Source organism: Polychytrium aggregatum, assembly GCF_025602895.1.
Source record: "Polychytrium aggregatum strain JEL109 chromosome Unknown BJ171scaffold_43, whole genome shotgun sequence".
Lineage (NCBI taxonomy): Eukaryota > Fungi > Chytridiomycota > Chytridiomycetes > Polychytriales > Polychytrium > Polychytrium aggregatum.
In genome coordinates this window covers 195561-214118 of record NW_026516245.1, presented here as the reverse complement: position 1 = coordinate 214118, position 18558 = coordinate 195561, and the positions used below count along the sequence as shown (strand labels likewise).

At 58.5% G+C, this 18558-nt stretch overlaps 4 protein-coding genes across 4 annotated transcripts; 2 read left to right on the top strand and 2 right to left on the bottom strand.

Annotated features, from left to right (window-relative positions):
* The first annotated feature begins 1143 nt into the window (after nucleotides 1–1143).
* BJ171DRAFT_519711 (P-loop containing nucleoside triphosphate hydrolase protein) lies at nucleotides 1144–4467 on the top strand. The gene is made up of 4 exons (XM_053112370.1): nucleotides 1144–1232; nucleotides 1498–1518; nucleotides 1667–3721; nucleotides 3837–4467. Exons 1-4 carry the CDS (start codon nucleotides 1230–1232, stop codon nucleotides 4284–4286), a joined length of 2529 nt encoding a protein of 842 aa, XP_052963141.1. The 5' UTR covers nucleotides 1144–1229; the 3' UTR covers nucleotides 4287–4467.
* BJ171DRAFT_519710 (proteasome stabiliser-domain-containing protein) lies at nucleotides 4468–13695 on the bottom strand. Its single transcript, XM_053112369.1, has 25 exons — nucleotides 13610–13695; nucleotides 13125–13423; nucleotides 12770–12859; nucleotides 12453–12631; nucleotides 11998–12295; nucleotides 11854–11905; nucleotides 11609–11740; nucleotides 11405–11469; nucleotides 11077–11230; nucleotides 10789–10979; nucleotides 10031–10631; nucleotides 9701–9804; nucleotides 9439–9609; nucleotides 8970–9359; nucleotides 8461–8832; nucleotides 8288–8342; nucleotides 7570–8125; nucleotides 7211–7448; nucleotides 6963–7122; nucleotides 6738–6826; nucleotides 5791–6603; nucleotides 5416–5674; nucleotides 5048–5241; nucleotides 4876–4936; nucleotides 4468–4766 (listed from the first exon to the last, which is right to left on the bottom strand). Exons 1-25 carry the CDS (start codon nucleotides 13623–13625, stop codon nucleotides 4630–4632), a joined length of 5676 nt encoding a protein of 1891 aa, XP_052963140.1. The 5' UTR covers nucleotides 13626–13695; the 3' UTR covers nucleotides 4468–4629.
* Nucleotides 13696–14032: 337 nt separating this feature from the next.
* BJ171DRAFT_585597 (acidic fibroblast growth factor binding protein) lies at nucleotides 14033–15858 on the top strand (the record flags this gene model as incomplete). Its single annotated transcript, XM_053114372.1, has 4 exons — nucleotides 14033–14111; nucleotides 14268–14353; nucleotides 14588–14922; nucleotides 15156–15858. The coding sequence occupies 4 exons, from the start codon at nucleotides 14033–14035 to the stop codon at nucleotides 15856–15858; spliced, it is 1203 nt and encodes a 400-aa protein (XP_052963139.1).
* Nucleotides 15859–16018: 160 nt separating this feature from the next.
* Nucleotides 16019–18488, bottom strand: BJ171DRAFT_519707 (S-adenosyl-L-methionine-dependent methyltransferase). Its single transcript, XM_053112368.1, has one exon. The coding sequence runs from the start codon at nucleotides 18333–18335 to the stop codon at nucleotides 16515–16517; it is 1821 nt and encodes a 606-aa protein (XP_052963138.1). The 5' UTR covers nucleotides 18336–18488; the 3' UTR covers nucleotides 16019–16514.
* Between the last annotated feature and the right edge of the window lie 70 nt (nucleotides 18489–18558).

The following is an 18558-nucleotide window of genomic DNA, read 5'->3' as shown; positions in this document are numbered from 1 at the left end:
AGAGTATTTCTTGTCAGCGCACAGCTCTCTCGCCAGGTCTCTCCGTCATCATCCATCTCCTCCGCAACCAGAAGGTAGGTGCCCGCCCTGCGAACAGCGACCGCGTCGGCATGGCTGCTTCCTGATGATCACAAGACATTTGCACGTCAGTTAGAAGCCTCTACTAGGGCGATAATGTTATTCTTATAAACCCAAATTTCTGATATGCAGCCAGCACGACTGGCGATTGCTGCGGCACTCCTCGGAATGAGATGCTAACGCTCTGCTCGCTTTGTCAGCTGCACGCACAGCATTTGGTTCTGGTTGCTGGATGGGAAGATCGCCCCTCAAAGCGTCGCAGGTAAACCGAGCGCGGCATTGCGGGTGCTGGGTCGTCGGGAGCCGCAGCAGGCTCAACCACCATGTCTGCTGCGGCGTATCTCGATTTGCCATCGCATGGGCTTGTAAATCCTTAAGGGTCAATACAACTGCGTCGTCGCATTCAATGTCTCAGCGCCGGCTTGTCAGCATCAGGCTTCGTCCATCAATGCCGCGTATGTGTGTTGCGCTCTGCAAACTGAGTGGGGCAGTAGTGAGACGCCGTTGCCAGGGACAGCAATCCGTGCCGATGCTGGATGGAATTCAGCTGCCGTGCAGAACCGCCGAGGCCGCAGCCCGCAGCGACCCGCGCTGTCCCGCTTGCAGACGGTCCTCGTGGCTCGCCCTCGGCCGCCATTGCGTTTGCAGCCCCGCCAGCGAGCGATTCAGAGCACAATTGCCTCCCAGGCCCGCCTGCTGACCTGCCGGAGCCTGTCGCATTGTGCTGGGCCACCCGCGGCGGTGTCTGGATGCCCCCGATGGCTCTGCTCGTCCACCCTCTCCAGCCTCTCCACCCTCTCCAGCCTCTCCAGCCCGTCCTGCCCTCGCTGTCCCGTCTGCGTCGGCCCTCCCGCCTGGCTGGCGATGCCACGCCCCAGCCCGTCTGATTCACGATGCGCTGTGGGGTCGTTGGCTGGTTGGCTGCCCCCCCCCTTCGCGTCGTTCAGATCAGAAAAAAATTTTTCTGATGCGACCGAGCCAGCCAGCAGGCGCGTTCCCGATATGGAAGGTCGCAGTCAGCCGAGCGCGGCGGTTGGCTGGAGCCGGGCGGGGGCTTGCGCCGCCTGTCGCGAATATAAGCACCGCGAGCACGCCTCGTCGGCAATCTGCATCCACCTTGATCTGCCCAACCCCGACGGAAATCAGCAAAGATGGTAAGCTGCCGCGAGCGCACACCCCCCATCCATCGGCCCATCCATCCATCCATCCATCCGTCCATCCATGCATCCATCGGCCTATCCATCGGCCTATCCATCCGATCGGCGTCGGAACTCGCAATTCAAAAAATCTCGCTCAGCATCTGGCCTCACGCGCGATTCCGAGATGGTTTTCTCTGCATTTCGCTGCTTGCGGCCTGCGCTGCACAGCGCTCGCAACACTCACACAAACGCTAACCGCACACTCTGCTGATGTCTGCAGGTCAACTTCACTATCGAAGAGGTGTGTACAGTGTCATTTGGAGTCGACTTGGCGATGATGTGCTCCGCGGTTGCGCCGATTGCCTGCGGCTGCATTGGAGGCACACCCGGCTCGCAGGGCCGCTCAGACGCTAATCGGATGCTGGTCTCGCCGCCGCTTCTCCCTCCAGATCCGTGGTCTCATGGACCATCCCACCAACATCCGCAACATGTCGGTGATTGCCCACGTCGATCACGGAAAGAGTACCCTTACTGACTCCCTGCTCAGTATGGCTGGTATCATTTCCAGCGGCAAGGCCGGTACTGCCCGTGCTATGGACACCCGTGCCGATGAACAGGAGCGTGGTATCACCATCAAGTCGACTGCCATCTCGATGTACTTCCAGCTCAACCCTGATGACCTCCCCGACATCAAGCAGGAGACCAAGGGCAACGATTTCCTGATCAACCTGATTGACTCGCCCGGCCACGTTGACTTCTCGTCCGAAGTCACTGCTGCCCTCCGTGTCACCGACGGTGCCCTCGTCGTCGTCGACACCATCGACGGTGTCTGTGTCCAGACCGAGACTGTCCTGCGTCAGGCTCTCGGTGAGCGCATCAAGCCCGTCGTCATCATCAACAAGGTCGATCGTGCTCTGCTCGAGCTGCAGATCACCAAGGAAGATCTCTACCAGACCTTCCGCCGCACCATCGAGAACGTCAACGTCGTCATTGCCACCTACTTTGACAAGGTCACCGGCGATCTCCAGGTCTACCCCGAGAAGGGCACCGTCTGCTTCGGCTCTGGTCTCCACGGCTGGGCCTTCACCCTCCGCCAGTTTGCCAGCCGCTACTCCAAGAAGTTCGGTGTTGACCGCGAGAAGATGATGACCCGTCTGTGGGGTGACAACTACTTCAACCCCGCCACCCGCAAGTGGACCACCAAGGCCGAGGGCGCCGATGGCAAGCCCCTCGAGCGTGCCTTCAACATGTTCATCCTCGACCCCATCTTCAAGATCTTCGACGCCACCATGAACGGCCGCAAGGAGGAGGTCCTGACCATGCTCGAGAAGCTCGGCATCGCCCTCAAGTCCGACGAGAAGGAGCTGGAAGGCAAGGCTCTCCTCAAGACCGCCATGCGCAACTTCCTGCCCGCCGGCCAGGCCCTGCTTGAGATGATCTGTATCCACCTCCCCTCCCCCGCCACCGCCCAGAAGTACCGTGGTGATGCTCTCTACGAGGGACCCAACGACGACGAGTGCGCTGTTGCCATCCGCAACTGCGACTCCAACGGCCCCCTCATGCTCTACGTCTCCAAGATGGTTCCCACCTCTGATAAGGGTCGTTTCTACGCCTTTGGCCGTGTCTTCTCCGGCACCGTCCGTGGTGGTCTCAAGGTCCGCATCCAGGGCCCCGCCTTCATTCCCGGCGAGAAGAAGGATCTCTTCGAGAAGGCCATCCAGCGCACTGTCCTCATGATGGGTGGCAAGGTCGAGACCATCGACGACTGCCCTGCCGGTAACATCATTGGTCTTGTCGGCATTGACCAGTTCCTGCTCAAGTCCGGAACCATCACCACCTCCACCACCGCCCACAACATGAAGGTCATGAAGTTCTCTGTCTCGCCCGTCGTCCGTGTCGCCGTCGAGTGCAAGAACCCCTCTGATCTCCCCAAGCTTGTCGAAGGTCTCAAGCGCCTGGCCAAGTCCGACCCCTGTGTCCTCTGCTACACCTCCGATTCTGGTGAAATGATTGTTGCCGGTGCTGGTGAGCTCCACCTGGAAATCTGCCTGAAGGATCTCGAGGAGGACCACGCCGGTATCCCCCTCCGCAAGGGTGACCCCGTCGTCCAGTACTGTGAGACCGTCACTGGCGAGTCCAACATTGTCTGTCTGTCCAAGTCGCCCAACAAGCACAACCGTATCTTCATGAAGGCTCTTCCCCTCCAGGAGGACCTCAGCCGCGAGATTGATGAGGGCAAGGTCAGCTCCAAGGATGAACTCAAGGCCCGTGCCCGCTACCTCGCCGAGACCTACGGCTGGGACGTCACCGATGCCCGTAAGATCTGGTGTTTCGGCCCCGACTCGACCGGCCCCAACATGCTTGTTGATGTCACCAAGGGTGTCCAGTACCTCAACGAAATCAAGGATTCGTGCGTTGCTGCCTTCCAGTGGGCCACCAAGGAGGGCTGTATCGCCGAAGAGAACATGCGCGGTATCCGCTTCAACATCCTCGATGTCGTCCTGGTATGTACTGCTGCTGTGTCCGCGCTTGGCTGCCCATATCTCTGCTTGTTCAGGTCCGTGATTTGCTGCGGTGTAGGACGGCTCCTAACTCTCCACTCTGTCCCTCCCCCTGTAGCACGCTGACGCCATCCATCGTGGTGGTGGCCAGATCATCCCCACCTGCAGACGTGTCTGCTACGCCTCCGTCCTCACTGCCGAGCCCGGTATCATGGAGCCCGTCTTCCTGGTTGACATCCAGTGCCCCGAGAACGCCATGGGTGGCATCTACGGTGTCCTGAACACCCGCCGTGGCCACGTCGTCTCGCAGGAGAACACCCCCGGAACCCCTCTCTACCAGGTCAAGGCTTACCTCCCCGTCATGGAGTCCTTCGGCTTCACCGCCGATCTCCGTGCCGCCACCGGTGGTCAGGCTTTCCCCCAGATGATCTTCGATCACTGGCAGCTCATGGGTGGCTCGCCCATCGAGAAGGGATCCAAGATCCAGGAGCTGATGATGGCCGTCCGCAAGCGCAAGGGTCTTCCCGAGGAAATCCCTCCTCTCGACCGCTACTACGACAAGCTCTAAAGCGTGTTCAGCATGCCATCAGTTCCATTTCTGTGATTATCTTTCCTCTTGCCTCTTTCTTTCTCATAAATCTGTAATTGGGACATGCTCTTGATGTATTCATACTTACAGCGTGTTCTCGTGCCAACGGGACACCTCCCACAACACGCTCACTGAGTTGCACTCACAGCACACACTCCCACACTGCGTCCCTCCCCCGTCCGAGGTTGTGCGAAACCATGATGGGCGTGTATTGAGTCTGTATGTTCGCGGTGGCTTCTCGGGCTGTGGCCAGTATTACTCCTCAACCAGCCGGCCGCCATCCCGTTCCCCCTCGATCCGTGTTGTGCGTGGACCCATATTCCTATTCCTGCATCTTGGACAGAGTCGACCGCACTTCCTTGAGCGTCTCGGCAGCTGCGCCTGTGGGCTCGCTCTGCAGGACCTGGGCAATCCCAGACAGAATCTTCTCTCGCGCCGGCTCCTTGAGCAGATCCGTTCCTGCGTTGCGATCCGTATCGCCCACACAGCCCCAACGTTAGTGTCATCGCATCGCCGCCTTGGCATCTCCCATCTCGCCTCCCGTATCTCGCAGCCGCCCGGAGCTTACCCTCGATGCGCTCGACCAGCAGCTTCAGGTCGGCAACGGTACTTTCGCGTACGGCAGTGTACTGGTTTCGTCAACACACACACAGGCCAGGCCCGAAGAGAGAGCAAGTCCAGCAGCATCAGTATCCCGCCAGACATTGTTTTCGTACAAGAAGGGGCTTGCCTCGCCTTACCTTGCTATCTTGGAACGACGCGACCAGGGCATCGGCAATGGCATCGACGACAGTGCCGTCAAAGATCAGCGGGTTGTGGATATACACCGCTTCAAGGTAGTCGTGCAGGGCCTCCAGCGCACCAAGGCGCACGGTCCACACGTTTTGATCAACGTGCTTGCTCAGCAGCCGGGCGAGCTCCTTGGAATACTTGGCTGCACATGTCCAGACATGGCGGGATCAGAGCAAGTTGGTCGATCGAGCAGAGCGGGTCGGTCCACGTTTGTCCAGCACACGGATCGGGACACACATTACTTCCATCCATCCTTCGTTTCGCTTCGTCTCGCCGTATCCCCGCATCCTGCTCGCACACCCCGTTCGCTTCTCACCTTGCGTTTGCGCGTCCTTGGGCCAACACTGGCCCAGAGCCTTGAATGCATTTGCCCGGGTTTGCAGAATCAAGGCACGTTCGCGAGGTTCCTCGCCATCCATGTCTTCGTCGGCGTCGGTCATGGCTGCAACCCCAACCAGGTGGTCGTATACATCATCCAGCACATTGAGCTCGAGGCCCGCCACAAACTTGCCGAGGTACTCGACACTGAGTCGGCGATAGCTCTTGTTGTTCTTCTTGGCCTCGCGGATCATCACCTGGCCATCCGTCCGCAGTAAGCAATGTGAGTCGACCAAAAAGCTTATCTCCATCACTGTTGTTCCCCATCCTCGTCCTTCCTCCCAACAGCGCTGTGCGGGGAGGGGGAACTGACCTTGGTCACTTCGCTCAGCCTGGCCTTGCCTTCGGCGTTGAGCCATTCCTTGCATGTGGTGCTGGCGACCATCAGCGCCTCCAAAACGGCTTCCTTGCCATCCCAGGTCCGACCGGACAGAGCCTCAATCAGCAGTGGAACAGCAACGTCCATCTGGTACGAGAACCCAGCATCGATCTGGCGCACCATCGACGAGATCATCAGTCCCACTTGCTTCTTGATGGGCCAGCTTGGGCTCTCGCGCAGCAGCCCGACACAGAGCTCCATCATTTCCTTCTGGTACAGTTTGACCGCCCCGGTCGTGCCCGCGGTGTTTTCTGCCCAAATGTCCTTCCAGATGTCCTTGAGGGCCGGGCTGGCATCGTGCGAGCCAAAGTACGACAGCGGTAGAACCTCGCCGCGCAGGGGAGCGAGTGCGTCAGATGCGGTGCGCGAGACTTCGAGAATCGCTATGCCTGCCACCGATCGCTTCTCCTCGTCGTCGTCCTCCAGGTAGATTTTGCGGAGGTGGTCCAACAGCCGGCTCAGCGCGGGCTGCGTGCAGATGCGGCAAGTGTATCCCAATGCCACAGCATAAGCCTTGCGCAGGGCCGCGCTGCGATCGAGGATGGCGCCACTGAGTGCCTTGAGCAGTGCATCGGCGTGGGGCTGGAGCTCGCGCGAATGCTTCATCGTGAGCGAGACGATGATGCGCGCACTGCCTGCCTTCGTGGGAAGCCCGACTCCTCTGCGGACGATCTGAACGAGCTTGGGGGCAAACCCATCGATCGTTGCCTGATCCATCTGCTCCAGACAAACCTCGATGGCATCCATCTGCAGACATTGCCCGCGAGCGAGTGCGCCTTTGGTCAGCAGCAGTCTCGATTCACCCAAAAGCCCTCCTGTCAGCAGGAGTGCCCAAACGTGCTACTCGTAACAAGCCCCGTTCACAGCGGGTCTGCACTTGCCATCGGAGACATCTTTGCGGCATTCAGTCGGGTGGTATCCAGCTGCTCTTGGCTGATGTTGTACTTGTCTGTGTGAAAGGAGAGATAGTCTGTGCGGCCCGCCGCCTCAGTCAGTCTCTATCTAGCCGAATAGTGGAGGCTCTGTCGCAGAGCGATCTTGCGATCGGCACTGAATGAGGCAACTCGGGCGCACACGCTTGCACCTGCTATAGCGCAGCAACTTACTCATGGCCTGTGGCTCAAGGGTGCTGAGACTCTCAAGCAGAACGCCAACAATCTCAGAAATGTGGGGTTTGAGTAGCACCCCGCCTCGCTTGCAGATCTTGAGCACTGTGCTGAGGGAGTACTTTTGCACATCCTCGGCCATCGATCCAAGGCCTTTGGTCTGTGCAGTGGTCGTAGCTGTCAGTGCTCGTCGACACGCTGCACCACAAGATTCGAGCAAGCGCTGCGCGTGACCCCATAGTCCTTACCAGGAAGAACGGAATCACAGTGTCCATGATCTTGGCCCCAGCTTTGAGGGACACATGCTCGGGGTCGCAGTACTTGAGGGTTATGTTTGTCAAAGCCTTGCAGGTTGCGAACGCGGCCGTTCGGACACTTTCCTTGATATCGTCAAGAGCTCGAAAGCACATGATCCAAAGTTCCTGGAGATAAGGCTCCAGCTGGTGGAGCTCTCGTCCGACCAGCACATCGGCGAGGGCACGGCAGCTGCGAGTAGCGACATCGGGGCCGTCAGTGCATCGTCGAGTGGTTCGCCACGCACAGGTTGTTCTCCTCGACAGCAATGATACTCGGTGTAACTTTTCCCTTCTGCCGGTGACAGGCTTACCTGGCTTCGCGTGTTCGCCACATCCGATCGCCGAGTCCTTGAATCAGATCCTTAACGATCACGTCAAAGTATTCATCAATCTCCTTCTTGGGATTCTTGACGAGGCTGCTCCAGATCGACTTCATACTCTCGGCGACCTTGACGTTGGGATCATACTGGAAGCGATACAGCTTGGGAAGGAACTGAGGCAGATAGGGCTTGAGCTCTGCCTCTGCAGACGAGATGATCATGCCAAAGCCCATCGAGGCGCCACGACGGGAGTTCCAGATGGCGTTGTGGGACGCAAGGGACATGAACTTGTAGACCAAATCGGGTTGATTCATGTCCGAAGCCAGCGACAGGATGGACTGGTAGGTTGTGAGCGATCCACCGACCGGGGTCGTGCCCAAGGTGTTATCGTCAAACAGCTGGGTGTCGGCCGTCACACTTTCAGGTGCGATCCGGCGGCCCTCGCTGAAAGTCGACACGAGGGTCGAGACAAGCTCCTTCTTGATGCTGCTGTCACCGAGCTCATACACAAGGCCGATGCCCTTGGAGGCCACTTCCTGGACAAAATCTGATCAAGCAGCGTCAGCAAGCTAGGCTCGATGGTACGCGTCGTATCTCGAGCACAGACCAGAGCCCCGCGGACTGAGCCCGTGGCATGATTTGGCTCGTCGAGTTGGTCCCACTTCCTATGCATTTTCCGCAAACACAGTCGAGCACAGACAAAACTCACCATCTCTGTCACCCAGGAGCGATGAAAATGCGCCATGGATTTGCATGAGCTTTTCCTGCAATTGCAATCGGCACCATTTCCTGTCTGTCAGCCAAGGGCGAGCGATCCTGTCAAGCACGCAAACACTGCAGCAACATGCAGAAGCCAGTGCCCAGAGAGCGATCGCAACCAACCTTAACCAGAGGGTATTTGCCGCAGAACTTGACCAGGCACAGGAGCCACACGCACACGGTTTTCTTGGATGCCTGGCTCGCAGAGGGCTGGACCTCCTTGAAGCAATGCTTTAAGACAGCCTGCAATGTCTCGGCATTTTGCTCGTCGCTCGACTGGATCGGCGTGGCTCCCGGAACATCGAGATACTCGCTCATCGCGGTCGATGCCCAGCCGCAGGTTATCGCGCAGATGGCCTCGCCAATGTTGAAGTGGATTTCGATTTGCTTGGACAGGCTCGAGGCCAGCGTGTAAAAGAAAGACAGAACGGCGTCGCTGTGTTCGCGGTTGCCGGCAACCAGGTGTCCGAGGGTTGCGACACATTGCTCCTGGATCTGAATAGAATCACAGCGTTAACGTCAATCGCTGCTCGGCAGTGCCTAATCGGTCTCGGCAGCGCTGTCCTTGTCTAGGTACATATAGGTGGCACTGCACGTGCAGCGTATCCATCGGCTTGAAATGACCCACCCACCTTGGCGTCGTTGCTTCCCTTGACCAGATTCATCAACTTTGTTCGAATGCTTTGCTGCGACCACTTGCGACTGGTCGCCACCAGAGGCGACTGGACCGCCGGAGAGCCAGCCGCAATGGCAGCCCTGGCATCAGAGCCCTCGCCCTCAAGCTGCATAGGAATCCTCAACGGGCCGTATCGGCTTGCTTCGCCAAGGGCCACGGCAGCCCCGGTGATCCGGATGTTGGCTGATGTCGACGCGTACTCGAGCTCATCGGCGATCGTCTCCACTGAACGTTGATAGAGCTCAGCGGGCAATATGGAGGCCGTTTCTTCCCGGTAGCGATAGTGCAGCCGCCCAATGATGTACCCCAGAGCAAGGACGCTCCCACTGCGCGACTCAAGCGTAACCTGAGGCAAAAGTCCGTGTAAGGTAGAGGCGGAAGCATGGCCAAGCCTGCGAGTCAGCTGCGGAGGCAGCGTCGCTTACCTGCTTGGATGTATCTTTGATGGTATCGCACAGACTCTCAATCAAGGTCTTGAGCTCGGTCCGGCGCCGCTCCGACTCGGCATCTGCGTTGCCCAGATCAGCCGTGGCAACCAGTCCAAGCACATGCGCCATGGAAGTCCTGGTCTCGACCTTCAGAGCCGAAAGATAGCCCTGTTGTCGCCAGAGTGCCACGACAACGCAGGCAAGAATCAGATTGTGCTGGCGTATGCGTGACCGGCAGCACAACGACAGCGAAACTTACAACAAGCCACTCGGTGCTCAGGACCAGTGTCTTCGTAAGGGACGTCGAACACATCGAGACCAGCTCCTGCAGACAAAACGCCGCGACGGCCTTCAAAGCAGAATCTATGTGGCAGTCGAGTGTCAGCATAGGGTCTTCCGGGCCACAGCCATGGGTGGCATATTCCCCCTGTTGCTGCATTTAAGTCTCCCCGTCTGCACCCATGCGGAGTGCCGCTCGTCGGACCACATCCTTGGCATCAATAGCTGCCGCTCCAGATGTCCTCCGGCTGCTCTAATAAACAACCGAGCTCCGGCCTCAGCTCGTCACATGGCGCACCGTGCACCTTACCTGCGGCCTCGGACTTGAGCGCCAGTTCAATTAGCTCCAGGTACGCTTCCAGACCCCCGGCTTTCTCACCGCGCCAAGCGTCGTTCGTAAAGCTGCGATAGAGCTGTCTGGTGCGATAGTCTGCGATTCGCTCGACAACAATCGAGCTGTTGGTGCTGGACGAAGTGAACTCCTGAAGCGTGGCTCTCGGATCCGCGCTGAGAATCAGCATGTTTCTCAAGAACCCCAGCGCGTTGGAGTAGGTCTCGGAGCTGAGACTGCCCACATATTTGATGGCGGCCGATGATCCACCGCCGATCCCGCTGGACGCCGTGGATGCGTTCTTACGAGACTTTTCGAGAAGCAGCTTGCACATGCTCTCAAAATCGACCAACTTTGCGCGGTACTCGCGCACGACCTCGGCTGCGGTCGATGACTCGGAATCGGATTCAGCAGCAACAGCAGGGGGCTCCGGGAACCGCAAGCCCTTGCGCGCTTCCTCTCGGACCTCAAGCTTGGGGTCACTCGAGAGCTGGAGACAGATGTAGCGAGCCAGCGGATAGGAGAACGGGAACAGGGCATTCGTGTACTTTGCCGCAACGTATCGCGCCTGGTGTTCGGGCTAGTGACGTGGTGCAATCACATCGCGGGTTCAACAGGCGCAGTTTAGTCCGTCGCTGGTATATCAGATGCACAAGCATGCTCAAGGCGGCACCTGTTCAGTGCTGCAAGTATATCTCCCCACACGAGCCAGAGAGACCAACGTGCTCGAACTATACCTTATCCATGTTTTCAAGCAAGAGTGCTTCGAGCACGAGCTTCTTCTCAGTGTCCGATACGACATTCTGATACGCCGGGATCATGCTCGCAAGTGCTTCCTGCACCGACACACGGACGTTGCGCTGCTCGGTCGAGACGGCCTTGAAGAGATTGAACAGAATCGTGGCGTCGGCCATGAACAGCTCGGGAGCTGCGAAGTCCGCAAGAGCACTCGCATTAGAACGCCATTCGAAAGGGAGTTTATGGCCCACCGCATCCACTGCCAAAGGCATCAGCAAGTGCACTACCTCGTTTGGAGATGAGTCCGATTGCCTCATAAGCAAATCCACGCAGGTTCTCGTTTTCGTTCGCAGCGATGGTGCCCTCGTCGGGGTCAGCAATAAACTTGAGGAGGCCAGACAGTACAATTGGAGCGACGGGCTTGATCACCTCGTCAGTGGCCTGAGCCCCACCCCCAAGACACAGACAGAGGTTGCAAACGTCAGCACCAACTAAATACCGGCATGAATACCTCCGACAGAGCCCCCAAAGCTGTGATTATACGCCTGCACTTTGCACAGACACGCGCACATGCACACGCATGCCTACTTTCCCTCGCCATCCCTGGATACTGACCATTCTGGCAACCCACTGGACAAAGGACATGCCGGCATTGCGGAGTCTCGCGGTGGTCTTTTCGTCTGAACAAATAAGGCGACAATCAGCGTCAATGTCGGGCTGTATGTGCGATGTACGATGCGATATGTGCGTAATGTGTTGTTGTGCGTGATATGCACTCGCTCCGCCAAGCGTACCCTCCGCCGCAAACAAAAGACCTACGGTAGAGACTGTCAAAGATGACCTGAATGACGGCGGGAAACTTGTTGGTCGCCTTGGCAGACTTGGTCAGGCAGCCCAAAATCTTGTGCTTGGCCTGGACGGTCGCACCCGCACGCACGTTTGCCTCCTGGCCTGTGGACACATGGATACATGGATGGCTCAGCCCACCTTGGCATGCAACGGTTTGCTCGCAAGCAAGCAAGCAAGCCCAGCTCCATTTCGCATTCAACCTCGCGCAAACACACCTTTTGTGGCCTGTTGTGTGCCAAGATAGAGCTCGTAGAGACGTGCAACAAACTGCAAAGCGTAGGTGTCGTCAGTGCATCTCTCAGAGCCATCTGGGATGTGCTCGTATCTGCCAGAGATGCTCGATTGCAGACACTCCTTACATGGTCGCTTTCAAAGTCGGGCTTGCTTTGGCGCTTCATGGCGTCCTCGCCGGCCGAGATGACCTCGTGGTTGGCATCCGCTTGGGCCAAAAGATAAATCAGATACTTTTCAGTCTCGAGGGCCAGGGACTCGGGAAACACAGCGCTGTTTGCTACAAGCTTGACCAAGGAGACTTTGAGGACCTTGAGCTCTGTAGGGGCGCTCGTAAAGGCTGCCTTGCCTCCAGATGTGACGAACTGCACATCGCTTTGAGACAAGCCTGCAGGCAGCGCCCTGGCCTGCGCGTCGGAGGAGGCACTACAGGTGGTATCAGCGTCAACTTTCCGCTTGTAACGACTCGCCAAAGCGACAGGCCACCTGATCGGTGATTCCACCGCTCCGCCCACAAGCCTTTACTCCCTAGAAATGCCGCGCCATGCGTCAATCTCGGCTCCCCTCCTCACAACAGTCTTACCCTCCAGTGCCTGGCGCTGGCGTGCTCGGCTGAACGGTGTACAGCACCACATGCAGGATCTTATCGAGGAGGAATTTGGCGTCCTTGGGGCTCTGGAGAAAGCCAAGGGGATCCTGCGTGGGCTCAAGAATCTTGCCGCTGGCGCTCACGTTGGTCGGAATCGTGTACTTTGCAAGGATCTGCATCCAGGAGTATCGGTAGGGAAGCCTTCAGCTCCAAAGCATCCCTGTCCCGGGCTCGCTTTCGCTTCCCTGCCGTTACTATCCTGTGCATGTGTGCTTGCACGACTTTCGAAAGCGCCGTCGCCCGAAACCCACCGGCAACGTTATCTGGAACAAGGTCGTTTGCTGATTGAGGGGTCTCTCCGCGATCCTGGCGAGCAGCTGGGGGACGTAACTTTGCAGGTCCTGGGGCCAAAGTAGGTGATGGATTGGATGTGTAAGGAAGGATTGTATAGCCAGCCCCGTCGATCCCCTGTCCACAGCGAGGCTGTGTCGTATCCCCGTCGCTGCTGGCAGCGAGCGACGGACACTCTACGCCAGATGGACTGTGAGACCCTGCGATCGAGTTCATCGACTTGATCATACGGCTGGAGGCTGCGATGAAACTATCCTCATCTGAGCTGACGGATCATCACTCGCAGCCACGACAACCTGGGTTCGCTCCACTTGCCTCGATCTTGCAGCGCTGCATGCCCATCTCCAAGTAGACAAGGCAAAAGTTCTTGACGAGCGCCGAGGTGGCAGGATCGGTGAAGAGCTTCAGGACGGCTTCGATGGGCACCTTGATGCCGCTGGAGGACTTGAGGCGCTTGTTGATGTGGACGCAGATGGACATGACTTTGTTTCTGACAGCTTCGTTGGGACTGTCGAGCTTGAGGATGACGGGGGCCAGGAAGGTCGCCACATTCTTTTCGAATTTTTCGTCCGTATCGGCAAGGGCGAGACGGAGCTCGACTGTCTCGAGCAGGGCTGGAGACGGGTTGTTGCGAGCGGATCGGTGAGATATACGTGCATGTCAGCCAGCGCAGTGGATTCGAGAGCGAGCAGCAGCAGCAGCGCATGACATCGATGTGCGGTAATCGGGGCGGTACAATTGAGGAGGCGCAAGCGGACATTGCCGCCGACGCACATCGGAATGCAGCACTTTCCACGTACCGAGTTCGTTGGACATGACGGGCGAATCGCTGTCGAGCAGATGGAGAGCTGTGTGGGCAACGGGTGGACTCTGGAGGACGGACGACCCAAGGGCGACGTGCTGGAGGGCTGCTGGCCCTGGTCGGAGATGGCCGCCAGGGACCCATGCTCCACGTCACACGTGGCGGATCGAACCGGCGCGATGCAATCCGTCCCGGCAGACTGCACAGAACAGCCGCACGGAACACCGAGGCTGTGTTCTGGTTGGCCGAGCCGGGCTTTCAGAGTCGGGCTTGGATGCGATCTCGCCCAACCCAACCCAAAACCCAACCCAACCCAGTCGATCCCCCATCGCTCAGGACAGACCACCGGCTCGTCCTGCGACTGCTTGCCCTCCCGACCGACGCCCGATCCAAACAATCCCGCAACAGACCCGCCTGCGCAATGGAATATTCTGTCTTTGTCGGCAACACCGTCGTCCTCGACAAGGCGATATGGCATCTCTGGCTGATGGGTCTCAATGGTGAGGACTGATTTGCTACCTCGTCGCTCGCACCCAACGTATCGACGAACGATCCCTGGCAGCCACCTGGCGACCTGCGGCGGTCTTTTGCCGTCGATTCGAACGCATTTGCTGATGCGCTCCGCGATTCATCCATCTCGTCCCGCGCCATGGCAGTCGACAAAGCCGCATCCTACACCACCCAGCGCGCCAATCTGCCCGACATGTCGCCGGCCATCGTTCGCAACTTTGTGATATCCCAGGTCAGCAAAGGCAGTGTCACCCCTGGAGTGCCCAGAAATGCGGTGCTTGCCGCCTGTCTCGATATCGTGTGCAGCGCCGTGCCAATCACTGCGACTGGCCGATGTGAAGAGCCCGGGATTCGCATCGCCGACTCGCATGGTGGACCATGACATGCACGGTCAATGCTGTCGCAGGGGATGCAGACGCTCGACAAACCCAAAGCCAACCCTACGCCCTTCTCCCCTCGAATACAGTATCGAAACTATGAGCTCCTCGAGACGTATCTGCACCGGCCCAAGCATCTCTTGGGCCAGCTCATCTTCCAGCTCACGCCCGAGACAAAGCATTTCTTGATCGAGTCGTACTACTCATTCGACCCGAATGTGATGCGAGGAATCCTGGGCAAGAAGATGACGGCCCGGTCGAGAAAGGAGCTCGAGGAGGTGTCGCTCAAGAGTCGGGTCCCACTTGGCGGATGCAGGCGCATGTTTGACAACCTCAAGCGCATCACCAAGAAAGTGGAAGACTCGGACGGCAACATCTACTCCATCATCCAAACCGATTTTTTGCTCCCTGAGCATCTCGCGAGGTAAGAGAGACGCTCTTTGACCGTGCAGGCCGCACGCAGCAGTGCGATTCATCACCAAGTCACTGGCACGCACCCGAGCGCCATACGCATCGACCCAGCCAAGCTTTGTGGCAAGCTCGAGTCAAAACAGGACCCAAGGCCTGTGTCTGGCAAATCTACTCGATCCTAACGCTCTGCTCTCGACCCCCGCGCTTCCGTGCGTGTGCATCCTGCCTCCCGCGGCGCTGGCGCAGACAATACGGAAACATCATCTTCATCAACAACTTTCGGCTCGACACCTCCAAGAAGCGCCTCTCGCATCTGCGCTTCTCGGACTTTGAGTACTGCGCATCGGTGTTTCTGCAATACTTTACCTTGCCCTCCGCCTCGGCTCTCGAGGACCTGGACCCGGCGTTGGTGTCGGACTCGACCTACATCAAGAATCTGTTGTTCAACAACAAAGAGGTCATGGAAGAATACCGTCAGCTCGTCAAGACGAGACTCGAAGCAATGGGCCTCGGCAACATTCTCGAGCTCGGCAAGAACCCAAGCAACTCCTCGGCGGCGTTCAAGAGCATCATCAAAAACATCCTCACCATCGGCCAAAACCTATCGCAGGGGCGCAACCTGCGCGATCTCTTCACCAACCTGGTCGAGAAGGTGGTCGATCCCTGTACTTTCACCATGTGCTGGGACTCTGAGTACGTCGGCCTGGTCTTTGGCATCGTCCTGGACTGCTTTCCGCTGCTCGAGACCGTGAACCCAACCTTTCGGAAAAAGTATCTCGAGTCGTTCACTCGTCTGGTCACGGCCATGAAGCTCTGTACTGCTCGGCTGGTGACCATTGCGCTCCTGTCCCGAAGCAACACTGACGGCGGGACCGGGTCCATCACCGGACAGCAAACCCACACGATGTCAGAGCCCGAGTTGCCCTCCAGCCCTCCAGAAGCGGACTAGAATGTCTCTTCCTGTCCCCGCTGCCTTGTCGCACCTACATCTGAACCGACCGTAATCATCACGACCGCGACGGCCAGGGCCACCAGACTCGTCTTTGGCCCTCCATTCGGTGCCGTCCCAATTGCCGCAAGCCGCACCTTCCTCACTCCCGCTGACTGTGACCATAATATTTCTTCCTCGTCTGCTGTTCACAGCTTCACTATTGTCTCCTTCCCCCGCTCCCAGCATGACCTTCCTCGACCGCCCCTTGTTCGGTCGTGGCTGTCGCCCATCAATGAGGTCCCATCTCTCGATTTTGTTGTAATTCCACCCCGACGAACAGTCTATATATTATCATCGCATTCGGCGTGTCGGGCACCGGCCCGTCATGGTCTCACTCCATCATGGTCTCACTCCGTCATGGTCTCACTCTATCATGGTCTCACTCCATAAACCTGCCTCGTCGGGTGGCACGACCATCTCCACGACCCCGTTGAGCCGGCCCTCCTGATGGGCCAGTGATGAGCAGCCTAGAGGTGTCGGATTGCCCAGCCGTGTCGTTGAAGGTCTCTGGATTGGAATACAGAGGAGAGGGCGGTTGTCTCTGACTGCAGTGGCGCTATCGCCTCTCCTTGTCCTGTGACCTGCTCGGCACCCCTGATAGAATCTCCTCGGCACTATCGAATCTCCTCTGTGATGCCTTCAAGCTCCTTAGATCCGTCCTTATTGTCGACGGCAGGGCAATCTTCGCGGATCAGCACCACGACATTTTCGACGCTGGCCGTTTGAGGAAACATGTCGAACGGCTGGATCGACAGCATTCGGTACCAGTGGGAGCGGGTCTTGATGGGATCGGGAAGCGGATCCTCGTCGTGCGGGAGGAGCACGCCCTTCAACGATATCCTCTTGCCGTCAATGTACAGGGCACCGTTCTTGAGTGGCGGGCTCGTCCAGGCATCTGGAGCGGTGGTGAAGGACTCCAGCATCGTCTTGCGCCACGGGGCAGCACGGACTCTGACACCCTTGCTGTTGATGCCGGTGAAGGGTGCCTCGAGCAGCGTCGTCAGATCCCGGACCTGGGTGACCGGATTGCAGGACACATAGACAATTGCCCTGGGCCCGTAGATCGAAAGCTGTGACAGGAAATCAGGGCTGCAGCCATTGCGGGACGGATCCACCAGGACGACGGTCTCGTCGGGATTGCATGGCACAGTTCCAAAGACGTGGTCGACGCTGCCCTCGTAAAAGGTGGCATTGGTGATGCCGTTGATGGTGGCGCTCGACCGGGCCGACTGCAGCGCATGGTGGTCGATTTCGATCCCATGGACGTGCTCAAAGTAGTGGTGCAGCTGCAGCCCAAAGAACCCTGTGCCGCAGTAGGTGTCGACCAGGAACCGAATCGGCGGGAGACTAGCGGCCGACACAATCTTCTTGCAGGCCTCGATCTGCTGGGCAATGTGCTGCGTCAAGGACCCCAGGATCGACGGGTTCGTTTGGAAGAACGAGTTGGAGTTGAACTGGAACAGAATGCCATTGATGATCTCGAGCGAAGCCTGGCGGCGGTTCGTGATCACCCGAGAGCCGGCTTTCTTGGGAGGCCATGGCGTTGGCATATCGTCCGGGCTCGACAGTCGTTCGGTCTGGGTGATGTGCTTCAGGTCAGAGGTGTCGACGACGAGCGAATGCCGCAGCAAATGGGTGTCTCCGGAGCAGCCCTCTGACTGGGGAGTATTCAGGAGGAGCTCGCGGAGCGACTTCAGCCGGGCATTGATCGCCGGGGTCATGATCGGACACTCCTCGATATCGACGACCCTCGAGCTCCCTCGCCGGTTGAATCCCACGGCCGTGACGGTTCCGCCTGGGCGAACGGGCGGATGGTGGATCGACATCTTGGTGCGATAGCCGTACGTGAGCGGCGACGGGACGATGGGCGAGACGGCTGGGCCCCCGGTCGAGTCGATGCCGCGCATGTTCCGGATGGTCTTGAAGGTCGATTCGACGGCCTTGGCCTTGTGCTTCAACTGGTTTTCGTAGGACATGTGTTGGAAATTGCATCCTGAGCAGAGATCGTAGTGCTTGCACTTGGGCTCGATCCGAGAAGGCGACGGGCCGATGACCTTGACGAGGTCGGCGTAGATGTAGTCCCGGGCGATCTTGACGACCCGCACTCGAACTTGCTCTCCCGGTAGAGTCGTCGGGACCACCACCAGTGCGTCTGCGGCCTCGGAGGCAAACCCAAAGCCATCGCCGCGCGGCCCGATCCCGACAATGACCAGGTCGATCTCCTGCCGTTGGGCGACAGGCGGCGGCAGCGATGCGAGCCCTGGTCGGAAATTGGACAGGAAGTCCGAGGGCAGAATGGACTCCTTGATGAGCTGCGAAATCCCGGCTGGCCAGGAAGCATGTTTGTGCTGGAACCGCTTCGGCCTGATGGCGATCGGCGGCGACGAGAGGAGGACCGGGTGCCGGAGGGACTGGGCGATGCGTGCGGCGAACATTTGGAGCGATCTTGCTTCAGCGACTGGCGCCAGGAATGCGATCGGGCGAGAGTTGTCCCAGCCAGCGCAGATCCGCAGCAACAAGAGTGGAACGGCCAGCACCAGCCGATCGCAGGACCAAGCCGAAAAAAACGCGGCCGAGCAGCCGGTTTGTTCGGGCCGAAACGGACTGGCTGCGGGGCGACCATGAAGCCGGTCGTGGGAGGACATGCGCCCGATGAAC